Source organism: Phocoena sinus, chromosome 1 (genome assembly GCF_008692025.1).
Source record: "Phocoena sinus isolate mPhoSin1 chromosome 1, mPhoSin1.pri, whole genome shotgun sequence".
Lineage (NCBI taxonomy): Eukaryota > Metazoa > Chordata > Mammalia > Artiodactyla > Phocoenidae > Phocoena > Phocoena sinus.
In genome coordinates this window covers 128302857-128326545 of record NC_045763.1, presented here as the reverse complement: position 1 = coordinate 128326545, position 23689 = coordinate 128302857, and the positions used below count along the sequence as shown (strand labels likewise).

The window sequence follows — 23689 nt, the reverse complement described above, 5'->3', positions numbered from 1 at the left end:
AATGGGATAGAAGACCCTAACTCTAAAACCAACAAGCTTTAGTGACTTTGGTTGGGTACAACTTCACTAAGATGGAGCTTCCCAGTAAAGGAGATAAGACAAGCTCCTTAGGATTCTTTCCAGCAATTAAATTCTACAATTCTAATTATCCTCTGAAGGTTCTTATTGTGTCTATTCTTACTGTGTCTATCATGTGATAAATGAGCTACCAACATTGTTTATAGCAGAAAATTTCTGTGATCCAAGCTAGTCCAAAGTATTCACTAGTGGATCTTCTCCACAAGAGGGCAGCATATGAAAATTTCTTTTTAAAGAATTCTATGCTTACACTACAAGTATGTTTTTTTTAAAAGTTCAATCAGATTTATATACACGTAAACATTATAAACAACCAGTTTTAATATGGAAACGATTCACGTCACAAAACCAAAGGTATTTCTACAGGGTTTTTTTTTACCTAACAGATTCTTTTCTTGGGTTCATTTTATAAAAACTTCATGAAAAAACACCATGAAAAATGGCCTTACCAATTCATTTCCAGCTCAGTCTATAGTATTACTCAAGATAAAAGCTTAACAAGAGCCTGACAAAAAGCATGACCTCAAACAGGTGAAGAATGAATTCATTTCTTCTAAATGGGACTCTTGCAAAACATTCATTTCACTACAGCCAGTAACTGCTATTTCTGCAGGTTCAAAGTTGTTATCATCTACATAGCACAAAAGTCTTGCTAAGTAGTTGAGATCTACAGTGCACACAAATCTGATCAATTTTTCCCTTGAGTATTATTACTTGAAATTCTAATAGTTTGGTTACAGTCAACAACTATTGATACAGTGTTATTTTAACTTAGATGTTATCCTATTCTTTTGACTTTTAATGGGAGATTTAAATTCCGTGTTAAGCAGGTACTCAAACACAACTGGTAATATTATTTCCCTGGAACTTCTTCTAAATTATCAGAAAGCAAAAATATTTTCGCTGACTGGTATAGTAACCTGAAATGCTAAGTGTCAGTAACTAACCAATGCAGATTAAGATACTTTGCCTGAATAAATTTCCTACCAGCTCAGGCTGCAAATCTGGGAATTGGTTTTTAAAAAAAAGAACAAACGGGCAGGCCATAATAATAGTTGCTTACTATATACCAGGTGTTACATTAAGTGTTTCACAAGTATCATGTCACTAAATCTTCACACATTTTTATAAGTACTATTACTTTCTCCCCCTTTTACTGCTGAGGAAGCAGAGTTTTTACCACTAGTAAATACCAGAGCCTAGATTTAAAACTAGGAATAACGCTACTTTATAATGTTTCCTAATACTAAACATAATAGTAATAATTTACTATAACCAACATTTTAATATTTAAAAAAATAGACCAAGTTTAGCATAGCTGACAAAAATTCTTTTAAAAACACCACCAATGACATGGTATTTATGTTACTGGTGGCCTTGGTGGTTGGGCAGGACTTTGCTTTCTAGGCCTCTCTCTAAGCTGGATCATTTATTGTAGGTTTGCAACTTGAGTGAGGAATATAATTTATCCTTAAGTTTCAACATTCACTCTCTAGAAACCAGTACAGAGTGACTGTATATGGTTACAACATATTAATTTAAGTCCCAGAGGACACCTGTAAGCACCAGTTTTCCAAAGAGAAACGAAGAAATAAAGGCAGGCTGCTCATCATCAATAAGATGACTTACCAAATGGAAGACACTGTATAGGTCCTGCCCTAGGTGTGTAGATTTTCCCAAACCTACAAATTCCTAACAGGACTCTTTTGAGAAATGTAACATAACAACAGGCAGACTCCTGAGACACACTAACCTCTTTCTCAAGCACCCTTACACTTTTAGAATAGAAAAAAATTCTAGGAGAAGAATGTCTTGGCCCTCTATAGACTAGTTCCTTTGCACAGTTCAACCAAGAAGTATACTTTTAGCTTCGCTAAAGGTGCAAAAGTAGGGAATTCCCTGGTGATCCAGTGGTTAGGACTCTGTGCTTTCACTGCCAAGGGCCCAGGTTCAATCCCTGGTCAGGGAACTAAGATCCCACAAGCCGCATGGCGGCCAAAAAAAAAAAAAAGAGAGAAGGTGCATAAGTAATTATATCTAACACAAAATACTCACCCTCGTTTTCCACTTTTTGATGGTGGGCCACTTCTTCTTTCATTCCTAGGACCTGAGAAATTCCTTCCGGATTTGGGTGGACCATTGTTGCCACGCCGATTCTGGCGATCTATGCCAGGTCTCTGACTAGAAAAACTTCTCTTTGCTATTTCCCTTTTTGGAGGTAAAACATTCTCTCCAGCCTTTACAACCACTTGTGCATTCAAATCAGCATTTTTTTTTTCATCCCTTTCGCGCCTCTCATTGAAATCACTGCTTTCAGAAGCTGTTTCCCATTCTTCATTTGCCTGATCTGAAGAGTTCTGATTAGATAAGTCTGGTGTCTTATTCCCAGAAACATCCCCAGCAGTATTAACTGGTTCTTGAACCACATTACTAACTGTGCCATTTGTGGGCACTGCCACCTCATTGGTTTTTGAAGCAGCCTCCCTCTCTCTTAGCCGTCTAAATCGGGGAGGTTTATCTTGCCTCGGTGGTCGGGTAGGACGCTGCCTTCGGGGCCTCTCTCTAGCTGGGTCAAATTTTCGCTCAAATTTTGGAGGCCGTTTATCTGCTGTCATAGGAATAAACTGCTCATGTCTTCTTGGTGGCTCTCCATCATCTGGTTTAGGAGCTTCTGCCTGCCTTGGGTTCCACTGATTGTCCCGATAAGCAGGTCTTCGTAGAGTGGAAGGGCGTGACGGGCGACCTCCAGGATCCCTTCCACCACGTCTGAATGTTCCCCCTCTGCCTCGTCTTGTAGGCTCTCCTTTAGGAAGGAAGCCTGGTTTAGATTTATCATCATCCCTTACAAAAGGTTTTTCTAGAGGTCTATTATCTATTCGGACATGATTTTCAGGCTTGAAAGAAGATGGAGGCTTTACAGGTTTTTTGTTTTCAGACCGTTCCTCTCTTTTGGGAAGTTTACCTTTGCTTAAACTATCCTTGTCACTTGCACTTTCATGAACTTCACTGTCTGTGTCAGTCTCTGAACCTCGCTGTCTTCTTCTTTTGGGAACTACTTCAAAATCAGAGCTCTCACTTCGTGTTTCACTTTCTTCTCGCTGTCTGAGGGGCCCTGGGGGCACATGCTCTACTCGTGGCTTACTGTCTCTATACTGAGGATAGTCTCGAGTGTGTCCTCTACCACCCCGGCCACGCCCTCCATAAGAGCCTCTATAGCTTCGCCCTCTGGAGTAATATTCACCTCGGCCTCGACCTCTGTACCCTTGATCTGGAAACCAATCTCTATCTCTAGCTTCTTTCCAATAGGCCCTAGGGGGTAAAGTTGATTCTTTCTTAGCTGTTGGTCTTAAATCTGGTCGAGACCTCTCTGTAACAAGGTCTTTGCTGATGACTTTCTCAGGTTGCTTTTCTTCTTTGACTGTTGGTGCTGTGACAGTTTGCTGGTTTACAGTTTTAGCTGCAGGCTCTACCTCAACACTACTTACAGGTTCCAAAGGCTTCTCAGTATCCTGAGGTGGCTTTTGCACCAAAGTGGAAGGTGAAGTTTCTACTGAAGAAAATTTCTCTGGTTCTGGTTGAGGTGGCAGTGGAACCGACTGTGGCTGAAGCGGTGCCACAGGTGGTGGGGGTGGAGGAAGAGGCTCTTTCTTTTCTGTCTTTTCAGGTTTTGCCATTTTTTCGGTGACCTTTTCTCCCTTTTCTCCTTCTTTCTCCTTCCTTTGCTCTCGTTCTTCTTTCATATCTCTAAGTATAGGTTTTTTAATAGGACCTGATCTTCTCACAGGCCTATCATTACCTTCTTCTCTTCTGTTGGAGCTAGGCCTTGGGCCCCAACGAGTTTCCGATTTAGATTTATACAGTTTTTCAGGTTTTGGTCCTTCAGAAGATCGTATAAAGCCCTCTTTTTTTGGTTTTTCCTCTGACCTTTCTGCTGGTTCTTTTGAATCAATGCATCTGCTAGTTACTTTAGGAATGCTTGCAGATGGCTCATTTCTCTGCTCCTCTGATTTCTGAGTATGGTTAGATCCATGGGAAACACTTCTTTTCCGGGCAGGCTGACTTTCTCCAGCTGAAATTCGCTCTTCTTGAATGGATACAGTCTTTTGATCAGGTACATCAAAACAAGCAGGCTGATTATTTGTGTCAGTATGATGAGGTCTAATGTCTTCCACTGATCTGCTTAAAAACTTCTGTACTTCTGTCTCACTTGATTCTCTGACAAAGTCTGCTTTTGGATGAACCTCTAACTGACTATGTTCTACTGGATAAGCAGCAGTTATCTGTTCCTGATCCAATGGGGCTTCAGGCCTATGATAAGGAGAATTCAAAGAAATAACAGCCATCAAGGCAAAAATCTTTCTCACAGGTACATGTACAGCAAAATAACCCCTCTAATTTAAAAAGAAAAAAACGGATCCTAATCATAAAGAGCTTTATGTCTCTATAAAAAGTTTAGTGCAACATTATTCATAATAGCCAACAGATAGAAACAACCTAAATGCCTACCGACAGATGAATGGCTTAAGAAAATGTGGTAAATGCATACAATAGAATGTTGTTTAGTATTAAAAAAAGAAAGAAAATCCTGCTATATGCTATGTCATGGATGAGGACATTACGCTAAGTGAAATAAACCAGTCACAGAAGGACAAATGCTGCATGATTCCACTTATCTATACTATATAATGTAATCAAACTCATCCACACAGAAGGTGATTGCCAGGGACTAAGAGGAAGGCGGAAATGAGTATGATTAAATGGGTAAAAAGTTTCAGTTGTGCAAGATTAAAAAGTTCTAGAGATCTGTTGTACAACACTATGCTTATACTACACACTTAAAATTTTGATAGGAGGGCAGATATGCTATGTTTCTACCCCCACAATTAAAAACAAATGAAGCTCATTCCTTAAGAGGAAGTTTAGACCATGCTGATGTGAATTTTTAATACCGAAACTAGTCATTTCCACTTATAACGAGAGTGCACTAGAGTAGGTCCATCTTCCCCACTGAATCAGAATTTTAGAACACCATAACATACTCCTTAAAAGGGCAGAAGTTCTAACTTCATGGTTATAAACTGTTAGAGATCACCAATTGTCTGACACTTCAAAGTAACTCTGTAAATTAGTGTTTGTCCTTAACTCAGCCTTAGAAAACTTCCATAAGATATCGATAATTAAATGTCTACCATATTTCTCGTTAGTGGAAGAACTATATCCACACTTTAGCCACATTACACGTCAAGTACCTAATCAACAGCAGAATCTTGCCAATTTTAACATCTACCACTGAATTTCAGCATTTAACTAAGTGTACAGAACTACATTACAAAATGCCCTAATCAATACAGAAATGCCAGAAAAAGGAAAATACGTCCTAGAATGAAATAAGGCATACTAAAATGGGAGAAAATCAGATCGGTGGCTCAGTCCTAAATCAGAAAGATCTTCAGAGAGACTACACAGTTTTCGTTTCCCCACAATATTCTATTGGTCTACTAATAATTTTAATAATTACCTTATATCCTCAGGTTCTTCTGTTGCCTTGGGAGTGGTGGCCTGCTGAGGCTCAGTATGAGGATAGGGATCTGACCCCCACATCATACGAGGCTCAGAGAGGGAAATTGCATGATCTCTTGCAGAGCGAGCTATATGTTCAAATGACTCAGAGCTGCTTGGTGACCCTTCCATCTGGTCTCTTCTCATTAATGGCTTAGGAGGAATCATTCCTATACAAAAGATCAGAAAAAGATTGGGGGGTGGGGGTAGGAGAACGAAGGGAACAAACATCATAGACATAGAATCTACATTATTACTTAATTACTATTTGGACATTCTATATTTAAACCAAAGAAATACTTTTGGCAAGTAAAACTGATTAATTCAAAAAAATAATCAGTGAAAATTATATTGAGTTTTTCTGTGAATGAGATTTTTATCGTTGCTTTTAAATAGATTTAAAAATTGAGGAAGCAAAGCAAGCAAAACCATAAGAACAGCCTATTTTACTTTAAAGGAAAGAAAAGATAATGCCTATAAAAATCAGATAACAAGCACCGTGACTCTACGCATGTTAAACATTATGAGAATTACACCAAGTGATAAATTTTCAGAAAAACATTTTCTATAGAAAATCCCATTAATCTAATTTAGTTGATCAATACGCTATAAATTATGCCTCTTAAATTTAAAATTTTCAGTGTAAATTTAAAAATAAAGATGTGATTCTTGATCATATTTTTGTCACCTCTAAATTTTCCTCTAGACTGTCTTGGTACTGGATTATCTGGATTTATTCTGATAAAGACTGCTATTTTATTTGTTTTTAGCTAAACTATTAGGAAATCCAAGTGTTAGGCTGGCAAATGATAGAGAAAATTGAAAAGCTGTAATATATAATATATGGACAAAATTCAAATGCTGAAACACCTGAAGGAATAAAAACAATGTAGCAAATAACAGATATTATAACTAAGATAGCAATTTTCCACCTGAAAATTTTAAAATATTATTTGCAAGAGAGAAAATATATTTTCCCTTTGGTCTTACCACACTGTTGGTACAGTACCTGGCATTTAACTACTCTGTGCTGAGAGAAGACACATAATTTTATGATTAAAAAGTCCTATTTAAGTTCTTACTAGATTATAACTCTCAAAGGAATTAAGACTAAAAACGTGGGGAAAATGAAAAACTTTGAACTTGCAAAACTGCAAGTGAGCCATGAGACAATGCCAACTTAAACTTACCAGGATGAATGGGTGGAATATCCATAGCAGGTCTACCTGATATCATTCGCGGATCCATGTATGACTGCATCATGAGCCACCTTGGATCAAAACCCATAGAAGCCAAATGCTGAGGGTGAGGCTGCATGGCCTGGTAAAGAGGTCTGTGTGGTGGTGGAGGGACAGCACCACTGGATGGCTGTGAAGGAACTGTCTGTGGAAGTACACCTTGCTGCTGCTGCTGCTGCCACTGCTGCTGTTTCATCTGTTCCTAAAAAAAGCAGGACCCTACATCTGAGACTTTAGTTCCATGTGATAAATTAATATAATCAATCAGAAAACAGGCTTTTTTGAAACCTTGAGGGAAAAGAATTCCAAACACATTTGACAGTGAGAGGTGGCAAGACAAAAGAACAAAGAATAAGTTATGACATTTTGCCTTACACGTGACTTAAGCAACTAATCACTCATTAATTATACTGCAGAAACCACTTCCTAGAAAGGAAGATGGTTTCTATAAATGAGGCAGATGGAAAAAAGGAACGACACAGAAGTTTCACAGTAAAGCCCTTATCAACAAACTTTTACTAATTTAAAAGGAGGAAATTTTTCAGGGAAAATTTGTATGCTTTGTGTATTTTGAGTTTTATGTCAAATTATTTCTTATACTACTGAACAATAAACCTTTTTAATCACACATACAAGATAAAATGTTTTTATTGTTACCTGCTGCCGCTGGAATCGTGGTGGTAAAGACTTCTGAAACTGTTTAAAATAGCCAGATAATATAGCAGGCCGAGGCTGAGACCCTGATTCTGGTTCTGTTTCATGTGCTGCTTGTGTGGTCTCTTTTTCACTGCGATTGTTATCTTGTCTACTGAAAACTGGGTCATCCTCTGCCCAAAGAAAAGGTGAAAGATAATTATACTCATCAACGACACTTGACAAATACGTGTTGTTTGTACTGGAGTGAAATAATTAGATTGATATATTTAAAAAGTTAACAAGGAAGAAAGCATCCTTACTCTAATAAAACACTTTTGTATTTTAATATTGGTAACCATCAATGAGGTAACATTAGATTAACAAAACCCTAGACTTTCTCAAAGCTGGATTCTTAAGACAGAAATCACATGCCCAAATGCTTTACCATACAAATGTCTGTATTTGATATTTTGTGATAATAAACCATTTCAAATACTACCTATTTTGCACTGTTTCACTAAAAATTAACACTACTGTCAAAATTTACTTGGGGTTCTCTAGGACTTAGGTGAAAACACAAATGGCCTATAAATACTTAAAATAGAACACACTGGTTTACTTAAAAATTTTTTTGATCAGGGGATGTTATCTATAAAGAAAACTAATGAATCTAAGTCTGATGACAACAGTGATCACCAGCTATCTTCAAATATATAAATCATTATTCTGTGATATATCTGAAGATAGATGGTGATCACTCTGTTGTCATCAGAGTTTAAAATCATTATTTTATGTAAAGGGTATCAATTATGATACACAAGAAGGAGAATCATACACATCCCCCCCCACACAAGAAAAGTTCTCATCCCAAAGAAAACCAGAGCCATATATACATTCTAGAGAATGCCATTTGTCACAACTACAAAGCCATGCATATTATAAATTCTTTTCTCAGATAATTAGGGGTGGATTTTAATGGGAAAGCTAATATAATGCCAATGGTAAAGTGATGCAGTAAAGAATCACAAATAAAAAAAAAAAAAAAAAAAGAATCACAAATCACATTTTGTCTGTATTACATTCAATATTAAAAATGCTAAAAAAATAAAATATTAGAGAGATAAGAGAGCCAAGTAGGTGCAACATTTAAAAATGAAATGGGTACATCTCATGATAAACCCAGCTAAAATTAAACTGCCATCAGAAGACATATAAAATGTGAACGAAAATAAAAGTATCACTAAATAATGATTATTAAAAACAAAAGCATAATTAATTAAGTATATATAGTGACTGCTGATGGTTAAATTAATTAATCAGGGTCATTACATGTATTCACTGGCAGAACTAGGACTAAAATGAATTTCCTTATTTCTAATCCATGGTCCTTTCTCATTAACTGTGAATGAGATTCCCTAAGGTTATTCTCTTTCAGAATTCATCAATTTTAAAGTATACAAATGTTTTTCATTTCTGTGGTGAGAAATTTTACTTTACCTTTTTTGAGTGTTTTGAGCAAAGTGCTTAAGATATATTAATAAAAGCCCATTATCAATATCAACTTATCTCTAGACTGCTTAATATAAAAATTTGTGAAATCTGGTAACTAAACAAATAATCCACATGGGCTGTATCTTATTTTTTTAAAAAAATTGAGATAAAACACTCTTACTCTTTTTATAGTTACATTAAGGACCAAGTTTGAAGGTAACCCAGAATATAGATAAAAACTTAAAGCAAAACTTTAAACAGCTTTATAACTTCAAGCAGCAGGGTCTTATAGAAAGAGCATGGGTTTTGAGGTAAAAAAAATTTCAGTATTTCCGTAACAGAAAATATACTGAAATAAAACTATTTCTATTTTAAATCACTGTTAACTCAAGCTATTCATTAAGACTGAATTTTACAGCAAGTTTGGAGCAAAGTTTTATTAATTAGAGTTTATAAGCTAAGTTGGGAAAGAACAAAAAAACTGATTATAGCTAGCAAAGGCTTTGGGTTTTTTTGGGCAGCACTGTGTGGCTTGCAGGACCTTAGTTCCCCAATCAGGGGTTGAACCCATGCCCCCTGAGGTAGAAGCGCAGAGTCTTAACCACTGGACTGCCAGGGAAGTCCAGCAAAGGCTCTTTTCAAAAAGCATAATTACTGTCTGGTAAGCATATAAATGACCTATGGAAGTTTTTCTATTCCCACTGGTAGAAAAACAAATATGAAATTATGAACTGAGTATAGTCATTTAATTATGACAATCCAAAATTCCCATTAACCTCTATTCAACAAGTTTTAGAGGTATTAACACGTAAACAAATGAGATTTTATTTAGTAGTTAAATGTCTTGGAATCAGAAAAGAGTAGAAGAATCAGCATCTCTTAACTATGAAGCTAATATAATTTTGCAGACAAAATAGAATTAAAGGTCATCTAACTATATGGTATCTACAATAAACTCACTTTAGATCCAAATATGTAAATAAATTGAAAATGAAAAGATGGACAAAGATAGTCCATGGAAACAGTAACCAAAAGAGAGCAGGGTGGCTACACTAACATGAGACAAAATTGACTTTATTTTTTATTTTTTTTGTGGTACACGGGCCTCTCACTGTTGTGGCTTCTCCCGTTGCGGAGCACAGGCTCCGGACGTGCAGGCTCAGCGGCCATGGCGCACGGGCCCAGCCGCTCCACGGCATGTGGGATCTTCCCGGACCGGGGCACGAACCTGTGTGCCCTGCATCGGCATGCGGACTCTCAACCACTGTGCCACCAGGGAAGCCCCAAAATTGACTTTAAATCAAAGAAGTTTTACAAGAGATAAAGTCATTAAATACTAATAAAAGGTTCAATACTGCAAGATACAACAATTATAAAACACTTATACACCTAGTAACAGACCATCAAAACATATGAGGCAAAATACTGACAGAATTAAGGGGATAAATAGTTGCACTATTTATTATTATTTATTATTATTATATACGATTATTATTAATCGTCAGAGGCTTAGGTCTTCCCTGGCGGTTCAGTGGTTAAGAATCCACCTGCCAGTGCAGGGGACACAGCTTCGAGCCCTGGTCCAGGAAGATCCCGCATGCTGCAGAGCAACTAAGCCCACGTGTCACAACTACTGAGCCTGCGCTCTAGAGCCCGTGAACCACAACTACTGAGCCCATGTGCCTAGAGCCTGTGCTCCACAACAAGAGAAGCCATCACAGTGAGAAGCCTGTGCACTGCAACGAAGAGTACCCACAAGTTTGCTGCAACTAGAGAAAGCCCATGTGCAGCAACAAAGACCCAATGCAACCAAAAATAAACAAATTTATATATATAAAAAAATAGTGGGGGCTTCCCTGGTGGCACAGTGGTTGACAGCCTGCCTACCGATGCAGGGGACACGTGTTCGTGCCCCGGTCCGGGAGGATCCCACATGCCGCGGAGCGGCTGGGCCCGTGATCCATGGCCGCTGGGCCTGCGTGTCTGGAGCCTGTGCTCCGCAGCGGGAGGGGCCACAACAGTGAGAGGCCCGCGTACCGCAAAAAAAAATAAAAAAAAATAGTGGCTTCAACATTCCAATCCCAATAATGGCTAAAATAGCCACACAGAAGATAAATAAGGAAAAAGAGGACTTAATAAACCAACTAGATCCAACAGACATATACAGAACACTCTACCCAAAAACAGCATACACATTTTTCTCGAGGGACATTTCCAAGACAGATCACATTAGGTCACAAATCAACTCTCAAGAGTTAAAAAGATAGACATCACATAAAATATTTTCTCTAACCACAATGGAATGAAGTTAGAAATCACCAGAAGTAAACCTGAACAATTCACAAATCTGTGGAAATTAAACAATACACTCTTTAACAGCCAAAAGATCAAAAAAGAAAGTGCAAGGGAAATTGGAAAATACCTATGAGATGAATGAAAACAAAAGCACAACATACCAAAACTTCTGGGATGCAGCAAAAGCAAAGCAAAGAGGGAAATTTATAGCTATAAATGCTTACATTAAAAAACAGGAAAGCTCTCAAATCAGTAACCTAGAGTTACAACTTAAGGAATGAGAATAAGAAGAACAAACTAAACCAAAGGTTACTAGAAGGAAATAAAAATCACAGCAGAGATCAAGAAAATAAGAGAATAGAAAAATAGAGAAAAATCAATGAAAACAAAAGTTAGCTCGTTGACAAGATCAACAAAATTGACAAATCTTTAGCTGGGGTGGGGAGGGGTGAACTAAGGAAAAAAGACTCAAATTACTAAAATTAGAAGTGAAAATGGGGACAATACTACCAATTCTACAGAAATAAAAAGGATTATGAGAGAATTATGGACAACTGTACACCAACAAACTGGATAACCTAGATGAAATGTACAAATTCCTAAAAACAAAAAATCTACCAAGACTAAGTCACAAAGAAATAGAAAATGTGAATAGACTTTTAACTAGTAAGGAGACTGACTTGGTAATCAAAATTCTCATGACAAAGAAAAGCCCTGGACCTGATGGCTTCACTGGCGAATTCCACCAAATATTTAAACAAATAACATCAATTATTCTCAAACTTTTCCAAAAAATTGAAGAGGAGGGAACACTTCCTAACTCATTTACAAGGCCAGCATCACCTTGATACCAAAGCCAAACAAGAACACTACAAGAAAACTACAGACAGATATCTCTTATGAACACTGATGCAAAAATTCTTGACACAATACTAGAAAACAGAATTTAGCAGTATACTGAAAGTGTTATACACCGTTTACCAAGTGGGATATATTCCTGGGATGCAAGGATGGTTTAACATACAAAAATCGATCAATATATTATACACTGACAGAATGAAGGGAAAATAACACATGATCATCACAATTATCACAGAAAAGGATTTGACAAAATTCAACACATTTTTATGATAAAAATACTCAAACTAGGAACAGAAGGAAACTATCTCAACAGAATAAAATCCACTTATGAGAAACCCACAACTAATACCACACTCAATGTTGACAGACAAAGCTTTTTTTGTAGGATCAGGAACAAGACAAGGGTGCCTCCTTTTGCCACTTTTATTCAACTTAGTACTGGATAATTTTGAGGGATTCAACACTGCAGTGGAGGAAGTAACTGCAGATGTGGTGGAAACAACAAGAAAACTAGAATATGGCAGAATTGCTGCAATATTACAATAAAACTTGAATGGATAAGGAGCTGCTTCCAATAGATGAGCAAAGAAAGTGGTTTCTTGAGATGGAATCTACTCCTACTGAAGATGCTGTGAAGCCTGTTGAAATGACAACCAAGGATTTAGAACGTTATTACATAAACTTAGTTGGTGAAGCACTGCCAGGGTTTGAGAGGATTGACTCCAATTTTGAAAGAAGATCTACTGTGGATAAATGCTATCAAACAGAACGGATGTTACAAAGAAATCATTTGTGAAAGGAAGAGTCAATCGATGTGGCAAACTTCACTGTTGTCTTATTTTAAGACATTGCCACAGCGCCCCCACCTCAGCACCCTGATCAGTCAGCAGCCATCAACACTGAGGCAAGACCCTCCCTCACCCCCACAGCAAAAAGATCATGGCTCACTGAAGGCTCATGGATGGTTAGCATTTTTAGCAATAAAGTATTTTTATGTTAAGGTATGTACGTACAGCATATATATATTTTTAGACAGAATGCTACTGCACACTTAATAGTCTACAGAATAGTGTAAACATAACTTTTATATGCACTGGGAAACCAAAAAATTCATGTGATTTGCTTTTTTGCCATATCTGCTTTATTGCAATGGTCTGGTACCTAACCTGCAACATCTCTGAGGTATGCCTGTGCTCAAAATAAATGAAAGCAGGGTCCCAAAGAGATATCTGTACACTCACAGTCACATCAGTGTTATTTAAAATAGGTAAAACATGGAATCAACCCAAGTGTCCATCAACAGATTGGGTAAGCAAAATGTGGTGTGTGTGTGTATTTATATGATGATTAGTAGCCTTAAAAAGGAAGGAAATTCTGTAATATGCTACAGTGGACGAAACTTAAGGACATTATGCTAAACAAAAAAAGCCAGTTACAAAAAGACAAATACTGTATGATTCCACTTAGGTGAGGTACTGAGAATAGTCAAACTCACACAGAAAGAAAGCAGAATCACCATTCCGGGAGGGGCTGGGGAGAGTTACTGTTTAATGGATACAGAATTTCAATTTAAGAAGATGAAAAGAGGGGCTTCCCTGGTGGCGCAGTGGTTGAGAGTCCGCCTGCCGATGCAGGGGACGCGGGTTCGTGCCCCGGTCTGGGAAGATCCCACATGCTGTGGAGCAGCTGGGCCCGTGAGCCATGGCCGCTGAGCCTGCGCGTCTGGAGCCTGTGCTCCGCAACGGGAGAGGCCACAACAGTGAGAGGCCCCCGTACCCCAAAAAAAAAAAAAAAAAAAAAAAAAAAAGATGAAAAGAGTTCTCAAGATGGATGGTAGTGACGGTTCATTATGAATGTTTTTAATACCACTGAACTGTACACCTAAAAATGGTTAAGATGCTAAACTTTATGTTACATGTATTTTATCATAATAAAAAAAATTACAGAAAAAAACATTTTAAAGTATCCAATAAAATTCAACCTTATCCAAAAAACACTAATCACTTTTATTCGGATTACATATTTTAAAAATACAAAAATATCCAATACCCACATGTAACATGAAGCCTTTTGTAAAGCTTATATAAAGACAAACAAGACTATCATACCTTTGTTACAGCTGTTTTCACTTTCTGGTTTTTCTACCATAGGCTCTAAAGTAGGTTCTTTGTGTTCAATTTTTTCCTCCACTTTCTCCCTTTCTTTCTTCTCCAACTCACATTCCTTTTCCTGTTCTTTCATCTTCTGCAGTTCTTTTTCCTTTTCTTGCTGCCGTTCTAGTTCTTTCTCTTTTTCTTGCTTTCTTTCCTTCTCCATTTCTCTCTGTATTTCCTGCTCTCGCTCCAGTTCTTTTTCCTTCTCCTGTTGCCTTTCCCTTTCTTTTTCCCGCTCCTTCTCTCGCTCCCATTCTTGTTCTTTTTCAAGTTCTTTCTCACGTTCCCGTTCCTTTTCTCGTTCTTTTTCTCGCTCCCTTTCTCTAATTTCCTCTGGAGAGGGTTGTTTGTCCACTATACCAAGCTTTTCGTCTAATCGTTTAAGCTTCTCTGCACATGCTGCTTTCCTTTGCTCTTCCATTCTTCGCTCTTCCTCTTCACGCCGTTTACGAGCACGTTCCACTGCTGCAGAAAGTTCTGACTGTTGTCTTCTTCTTTGCTTCCATATTTCATCTTCATCCGGGACCTGTTGCTTAGGGGGGAAAGGGCCTGGTCTTCCAGGTACTGCCTGTCGGTCTGGAGGAGGATGCTGAAACATTAAGATAAATTATCAGATGAGTATGACAACAAAGGATATATCATAGACACGGAGCAGGAGCAAAATTCTCCAGTGTGTCAGAAATTTTCCTGAAAAACATACACATTAAAATGTAAACAAGTAACAATGTGGGGAAAATAGTAAATCTAGTTAATTTTCGAGAATAATTAATCCAGCCATCTAATAAATATTTACTGAGTGAGTACCTATTTACTGTGCCAGACATTACTGCTCAGTCGGTATTTGTTGAACAAAATCAGAAACTGTCACAACATGAATTTAATCTAAATTTAGAGACAAAGGAAATTTAGACTGTGAGTGCTTTAGCAGGAACTTCCAGAGATGGAATGCCTAAAGAGGGAGAAAAGAAGTCCATAAAGATGCAACATGGCACCACATGAGCCCTGAGAAGACTGAGATACAGTTACAAGGAAAGAGCACACAGTCAAAGATGCTAAGTGAAGGACATGGAGACATTGCTGCTGCTGACATGCCAAAGGAGAGGAAATTCCTAAAAAGCAGCTTGGGCAGAGAGAATTCTATCTTTAAACGGAAAGATCCAGAAAGGCGTATCTAGATCCCGTGGTGGAGAATGGGAGGATGACCTGAGAGGCTGAGTTTTAATGATTTAATTTTCAACTAACGTGTTCTAAAACAATTACTACAAAGCCTAAAAATGCCAGCAACTTTGCAAAGACAAGCAGGATGAAAAAAAGCACATGAAGAGCTGCAATATCAAGGAACTAAAAAATTTGTTTAAAAAATATTGATTTTGGAGACTTCTGTGGTGGCACAGCAGCTAAGAATCCGCCTGTCAATGGAGGGGACACGGGTTTGAGCCCTGGTCTGGGAAGATCCCACATGCCGTGGAGCAACTAAGCCCATGCGCCACAGCTACTGAGCTTGCGCTCTAGAGCCCACATGCCGCAACTATGAGCCCACACACCGCAACTACTGAAGTGCACGTGCTCTAGGGCCCACGTGCCACAAATACTGAGTCCATGTGCTGTAACTACTGAAGCCTGAGCACCTAGAGCCCGTTCTCCACAACAAGAGAAGCCACCAAAATGAGAAGCCCGTGCTCATCGACGCAGCCAAAAACAAGATTTTTAATAGTATTAGGGTGAAGAAACCTTAAAAGCCATTAGTCAGAATCCCTACAAAAGAGAAAACAATGATATGGTGAAAACACTGGACTGAATACAAAACAAAAAACCCAAACAAACCATGAATCCAGACTACCATTTACTAACAGTGCTGTCTTAGGTAAACCGTTTAATCTCTCTGGTATTTAGTTACTTCATCTATAGCTTGAAAGACAAGCTGCAAAAACAAAGTAATTATATAAACACACCTAATTTACACTAAACTCACAGAGTAAGCATTTTTTAAAAAGCAACTTCACTGAAGTATAATTTACATAAAATGTGATATATATATTTTAACTGTATAGTTTGATGAGTTTGGACAAATGATAAACTTAGGTAACTACTGCCCCAATCAACATATAGAGCATTTTCATCAGTCCTCTGCCTGCATCCCTGACCTCAAGCAACCAGCAATCTAATTCTGACAGTATAGAGTAGATCTGCCTTTCCTAAAATTTCACAAAAATGGATACATCAAGTTATATTCTGTTTTGTATCTGGCTTCTTGCATTCAGGGTAATGGTTCTGAGGTCACTGTGTGTAGCAGGAGTTTACTCCATTCTATTGCTGCATAGTATGGCATCATAGGCATATTGTTTCATCTGTGGATGAACATACGGATTGCTTCTAGTTTTTTGTTGTTGCTGTTTTGTTTTTTTGCAGTACGCGGGCCTCTCACTGTTGTGGCCTCTCCAGCCGTGGAGCACAGGTTCCAGACGCGCAGGCTCAGCGGCCATGGCTCACGGGCCTAGCCGCCCCGCGGCATGTGGGATCTTCCCGGACCGGGGCATGAACCTGTGTCCCCTGCATCGGCAGGCAGACTCTCAACCACTGCGCCACCAGGGAAGCCCGCTTCTAGTTTTTTTTTAACTAGAAATAAGACAGCTATGGTCATTCATGCCTAAGTCTTTGTGTAAATGTATGTTTTCATTCCTCTTAGATGAATACCTAAGAGTGGAACTGCCAAGTCATATAGTAACTATGTGTTTCACTTTATAAGAAACTGCCAAACTGTTTTCCAAAGTGATTACAAGGTTTTACAGCTCCACGAGCAATATATGAGGGTATCACCTGCTCTGCATCCTCCCCAATATTTGGTGTCATCAGCCTTTTAAATTCTGGATGTGTAACAAAATTTCAATGTGGTTTTACTTTCCATTTTCCTGCTGACTAAAGATATTGAACATCTTTTCATGTGCTTATTGGCCATCTGTATACCTTATTTTATGAAGTAAATGTCCAAATCATTTTGTTGGACTTTTTGTCTTATTATTGACTTGTAAGGGCTTTTAAATACACACACACACCCCCATACAAGTTCTTCATCAGATGTATTAATATTTTTCCTGTGATATCTTTTCTTTGCCTTAGAGATGTATTTCAAAGTCCAACTGATCGATTTCCTTTTTCTTTCTAATTCTTGCATTTTTTGTCTTATCTAAGACATTTTTGTTGGCCCAAGTTCATAAAGACTTTCTTCTACATTTTCTGCTAGATGTTTTAGTTTTAGCTTCTATGTGTATAGAAATGCTACAAAGAGCATTCAGTGGTTAAAAGGAAAATGACTGGTGGAGATGACAGTGATGGTGATGGTATGTGCACTGTCATTCTACAGTGATCAGGGAGGCCTGTGCATTGTTAACACCTGAGCAAAGAACTCGATCACAGCAAGAACCTCGGAAAGAGTCTTCTGCTTAGAGGCAACAGCAAATAAAATGTCTTGAGGGTAAAATTAAAACAAGAGCAATAAAGCCTGTGTGGTAAGAACAGAGAGGGAGAAAAGTAGATGAAATCAGAAAAGGAGACAGAAACTTTAAAGACCATGAAAAGAACCTGAGCAAGGAATAACTGACCTAGTGTATGTATGTATGTGTGTGTGTGTATGTGTGTATATGTAAAACATATACATGTAATATAAGACATATAAATATATACATATTTAAAGTTGTATCTGCTATAGGAGAATTCGGGGTGAACGTAGTGGGTGAGAAAGCAGCAAGACAGGAAAACAAGATGACCTGTTAAGTCCAAATGAAATATATCTGGTGGCAGCAAGTACTCAGTATAGGAATATATTCTAAAGGTAGAGGTGACAATTTGCTGATAGATTAGGTTGGATGTAAGGTAAAAAAGAAGAAAGATTTAAGAGTGACTTCCATGTTTTAACCTCAGCAATGTCGTTATCTAAGATAGGGAAGACAGTAGCCGAACTGCCTAAGTGTGGGTGGGGGTTGTTATGGTTTGGACTATTAACTGTCAGATACCTACCAGAGATCCAAGTGGAAATGCTGAGCCAATTGTTGAATACATAACTTTCGAAGTCAGGATAGAGCTTTAAGGGCTCAAGATACTTACTGAGTGCCATCAGATGATCCCCCAGGGAAAGAATATAGTTAGAAAAGGAAATGAGAACACAGCCCTGAGCCCTCTGACACCCAAAGGTTTAAGTATAGGAGGTCCAAAAGGAATATAAATTTTAAAAAGAGAACAAAACAGTATGATGTCTTAAAAGCAAGTTTTCAAAAAGTTTTAAGAAGGATGGAGGGATGAAAAGATTAACTATGTCAACTGCTGCTGAGATTAAGTAAATGAATACAAGAGAACTGTATTTGGCAAGATGCAACAGTCATTACTAACCTTGATACTAACCGTTTCAAAGGTATAGTGGGGAGATGAAAGCATAACTTGAGAGGGTTAATGAGAGACAAAGTGAAGCCAGTAAGTGTAAACAGCTCACTAAAACAATTTTGCCATGAAGGGGAACAGAGATACAGGTAGGAAACTGGGGAAATGGAGTGTAGTGGGAGTTAAAGAAGGGTTGGTGTTTAAAACTTTTTTTTAAAGATGAGAGAGAATATTACTGGTAACTGACAGAAGATGGGATCCAGAGAACAAGTAGAAGGGTCATCCTCAGGAGCAAGGGCAACAGGAAAGAAGTCAGACCAGGAAGGGTACTCAAATGGGAAGAAGAGCTGCTTCTTATTTTCTTAGAAAAATTAGGAATATGCTTATCAGCTGAGAAGGAAGAGGGACAGGCTAAAGAGGAAGACGTGCAGGAGCTACAAGGTAAAGTCAACAACTGTTTCATAAAAATTATAAATAAGAAACAGAGGACGTTTCCATTAAAACAAATAGGGCGAATAATACACACAGACCATTAACAAGCATTTAGTTAAAATTTACCTGCTGTGCAAGCAACTTTGGAGGTGGTGGCAAGTGTGAAGATGGTCCACGTTCCTATTATAAAGAAAAGGATTTTTACAAAGTAAGATAAAAAATATCTACTTGAAATATTTCTGACTGCAATGTTTTCCAGTGAGACCAAAAGACTGCAAAAAGTAAAACATCTTTATCCTTTTCTCTTTTTAAATAAAAGTACATCAGTCTCTACAAAATAACTTTATGTTCTATACAATCACTCAGCCACTTTAATTAAGGTTACAATCTCAAATTAACTTTGTTAAGAGTAGAATCTTAGTGTACAAATTCTAGAATTTTAGCCCAGGTAATCTGGCTGTGAAGAAGTATGCCTCTAATTTCAAATTTTTATTTACATAAACCCAATATTTTTTCTAATGGCAAACTAAACCTTTCAAATTTATATAAGGAAAAGAAACATCTAAAACATTGGAAACAGATATATATAGACTATTCACTTGTTATTACACATATCAGTGTCACACGCATGCAAATCAAAACATCAAGATATGGTCTATATTTTTCTATCCTTTTATCATTCCCCATTATGCCAGTAAGTTAAAAGTCACACAAAAGACAGATTTTATTTAAAAATTACTTTAAAAATCCTTCTTTTCCAGAATTCACAAATTTATTTTCCAATGGCTAACCAATGCCTTAAGAATAAAATTCAAACCTCTTGTATAGCATACAAGACTTAACAACTACTAGTTCTTACATAGCTCTCTTACTCCTCTCCCATGTCAAACTGTTGGGGACTTCTTGATTAGGCCATGCTTTACTATACTTCTCTACCCTGAACATGTTCCCACTGCTTGGAATCACCCTCTTCCCTCTGTTTACTGGCTAATTCCTGCTTCAAGTATCAAGTCTTTTGCGAAATGTTTTACATAGAATTTTCTAAGAACCATGTGCACCCTATCACGGCACTGTTAGCTACTTACTTTTACCTCCCTGAAGGCACCGATTCCTCCATCTGTTTGGTATGAATTCAACAAATACATGCTGAGTATACTATGAATTACTTAAGTAGGCTCTCTGTAAGATAGCCCTGTTAAATTCTCACTTTGCAGTGCAGTTCTTGCTACATCTTTGAGGTAGGATCAAGTGTATCTGTTGCCCACATACTTCCCCCTTTTTAACAACATTCTTCAAAATGGCTCAGACTACATAGATTTCTCTACTCCCTAGTGTGATTTCCCTACTCAGATAACATACAATTTCACACATGAATACTAACTAGGATTTACAAAGCATTCAGTAAACTATAAAGCACTTCAGTTATGTTAGTTTGGAAAAACAATTTATCCCTCCACTCTGACATGCCCAAGCTGCTCTAAGAAGGAAGAGTGAAACTTTAGTTTCTACTTGATAATTTTAGCTACTGCATTGATAATTCCTGTTGGTATGCAATAAAATCATGGTTTAGGTCTAGAGCTATTTAAGAAAAAATATATAGTTCCCATTTCCTAGATCTTTTTCCAACTAGCTCTATGATTATGATTAATTCATCCTTGTCACTTGTCTGCAGTGACAAGAATCTCCATGAGTCCAACAAACCTGATTAAGTGGAGGTCCTTTCCCATAGGGACCTTTTACTACTGATGGATGGGCAGGTATCTGAGAAGATGACTTAGTGTTGAAAACTTCATCTGCTTCTTTTCGGTTTTCAGTGTTTACAGAGGCTTTTGAACCTTGATCCTCACTGAAGAATCAAAATCCAGGTGAAATAAAAAATAGAGTGAACAGAATGTACCATAAGTAAATGCATTTTCTCAATGTAAAAAAGACATTATTTCCATACAATTTCAGGGGGAAAATGTATCAAGGAATGAGATGGTGTTGTAACCTAGCAGTGCTAATTTATTCATTCAAGAAATATATGCTATATATCTATAATGTGATGGGGCCTGGGCTTGGCCAGATTATCACCACAAGATACAAGATGCGATATAGTACTTATCAAATACGGACACTCACACTTGACACACAATATGATTCCATCATTTTCTATTACCCCCACCCAAAACTCTCATCTGAACACAACTAATATTCCAGATAATTAATTAATTAATGTATTCTAATTTGTTCTGATTTAATGGAAAAGAGAAATCAAACTACAGTATTTTAGTAGGCATCTCACAACTGATCACGAAACAGCAGTGTATTATAACACTATGGCTGAAAAATTATACCAATATGTGCATGCAAACTCCTGTTTATCTTAAGAGCCCAATTTTTATGTTACATAACCCATATATTCCTGACTCTGATGCCCCTATATTCCAGAAAAAAAGAGAAAAAGCTCCTATTTTCAAAGACCTTATTGCTCCTTGCTAAGTTTAAAAAATCAAAGACTTGAAGCAGCTGTTGTAACCCAAGTAATTTTTCTCCAATTTTATAAATATGGATCAGGTCAAGTAAGTAAAAAGTTTTAAATGGTCCCAAATACGGTTTCTCAAAATATTTCCAATTAGATGGCAAGCATCTAAATAGCTTCTTTTTAAAAATATGTATTTTCTTTAGAAACATCAAACTCTTAATTCCTTGATTATCTGTACTTTTAAAATTTGGCTCATTAATCGCCTTCCCACTCAGTAAAACTCCTTGGAGTAGAATGTAGAAATTCTATAAGCGGGGAACAAATACCTGTTAATGAAACCTCTCTGCGTAAATGGCTCATGTCACATCAACAAATTCATACTATTATTAGTAAGAGATATCACAACTTACCTGTTGTTTTCTTTAGGACTACTACTTCCCTGCTCATCATCATCACTGAAATTCAGCTGTTCTGTATAATCTACTTCCATCTGAGCACCTATTAAATTAAGGAGAACTCAGATTGACTGTTTCAAAGCATCTAAAAACTAAAAGTGCTTAATTAATCTTGCCTCTTACCTGCCCAACCTTCATCAGCTTCAGCATCTAGGTTATCAAATTTATCAAGCTCCTTCAGTTCTGATGCACTAAGGATGGAGGGGCGTTCAGGCTCAGAGGCCCATGAAGGAGGTGGGCCTCTTCCTCGAAGGCCTCTAACCAGTGACAGGTTATGAGAGAAAAGGATACTAAGTTTTAATGACACTAAATTAGGAAAATATTAAAAGATTGGAATTTAGTTCATTTCAATTCAGCATTAGTTTTCTATACTGTGATATACAAAATATTTTGCACCTGACATGTATGAAGAGATTATAAAATTAACAAAGAAATTTAAGACATACATAATTATATTTCTTACGCAGATATTTAATAGCAAAGTTTTCAAACATCTAAAATAAAACAAATATATGTTAAAGGATGATATGGCTAAGACTAATCTCAAAATACACTAAGCAAAAAAAAAGAGAATGGGGGTTATCAACATCATGGAAGGAAGGAGGAGTAAACAAGTAACATCCATTTTTGGGGCCACAATTTTCAGTTTTTAGAATTTTATGTCAGCTGATTTAAAGTTTTAGAAGAATAAAGTATTTTTGTTCTGTCTTACAAAAGTTAGCCAATTACTTGTTAATGGCAAATGCACCTTGAGGACAGAATAATAAATCCCCATAATCCACTCAACCTCCAGAAAATCTTCACAAGTATACATATACCCTGCAAACTTTAATCATTTAATAGTCTTACTTGTTTGTTTCAGTTAAAGAAGGTGGAAACCTCATGGGACCATGTAAAGGAGGATAGGCCATCCTTGGATACTGCTGAAACATCTGTATAAAAGAAACAAAAATTGATAAAATCTAGCTACCCAGTTATTTTTTTAAAAAAAAGATCACCCTGACTAAGCCTGAAATTATAATTTATAGAAATGATTAAAATAAACAGTACTGTCAATAACTAATTTTATCTACTGGTATAGATGATCATTCACCCTCAATAACAAGCCATTTAAATATCTACTGCCTCCACCAAGTCATTACAAATACAGGTAATAACTAGGACACATCTTATTAAGAACTTCTGTTATCCCATTAATTAAGTTACATAAAAATGACTGTGTACTGAAATGAAAAAGTAAAAACGACGACATGCATGCACCCCAGAAAACTTCAGTTTCTTAACCAAGTTCAAATATCAATACTTGAAATGATATAATGTGAGACCTCATCCTAATGCAAGAGTAGATTTGCAGATTTGCTGATAAAGAGGAACTCAGTTCAGATAAAAGGATAGTACATAACCCAACAGAGTTGAAGGAGGAAGTGGGTAGGGAGCTAACAGAGAGATTTTCTATGGGTGGGGCATAGGTGGATTCTGAGTCATTACACAGATAGTAATTATATACAGAGGCCCAAAGATGATGCTCTCCACGGGAACTTGGCTTTGAGAATCTGACTTTAGGAGAATTCTAAGATTATGAAGACAAATAATAACACCAAAGGATTCATCCTATGATTTGGAAGGGAAGAAGTGTCAAGGAGTGCTTGATTATTT

The 23689-nt window shown here is 37.2% G+C and overlaps 1 protein-coding gene across 19 annotated transcripts in view; it reads right to left on the bottom strand.

Annotated features, from left to right (window-relative positions):
- The window catches only part of PRRC2C (proline rich coiled-coil 2C), a 98909-nt gene that overhangs the window by 36924 nt on the left and 38296 nt on the right, over positions 1-23689 (bottom strand). For all 19 annotated transcript variants that reach the window (XM_032621778.1, XM_032621876.1, XM_032621808.1 and 16 more), the window contains exons 7-16: positions 22883-22965; positions 22157-22290; positions 21989-22076; positions 20816-20960; positions 19241-19294; positions 14267-14900; positions 7533-7702; positions 6828-7077; positions 5597-5807; positions 2134-4386 (exon numbers count right to left, since the gene is read on the bottom strand). In XM_032621778.1, coding sequence (XP_032477669.1) covers positions 2134-4386; positions 5597-5807; positions 6828-7077; positions 7533-7702; positions 14267-14900; positions 19241-19294; positions 20816-20960; positions 21989-22076; positions 22157-22290; positions 22883-22965 — 4022 coding nt within the window. The remainder of the gene's footprint in view (positions 1-2133; positions 4387-5596; positions 5808-6827; positions 7078-7532; positions 7703-14266; positions 14901-19240; positions 19295-20815; positions 20961-21988; positions 22077-22156; positions 22291-22882; positions 22966-23689) is intronic.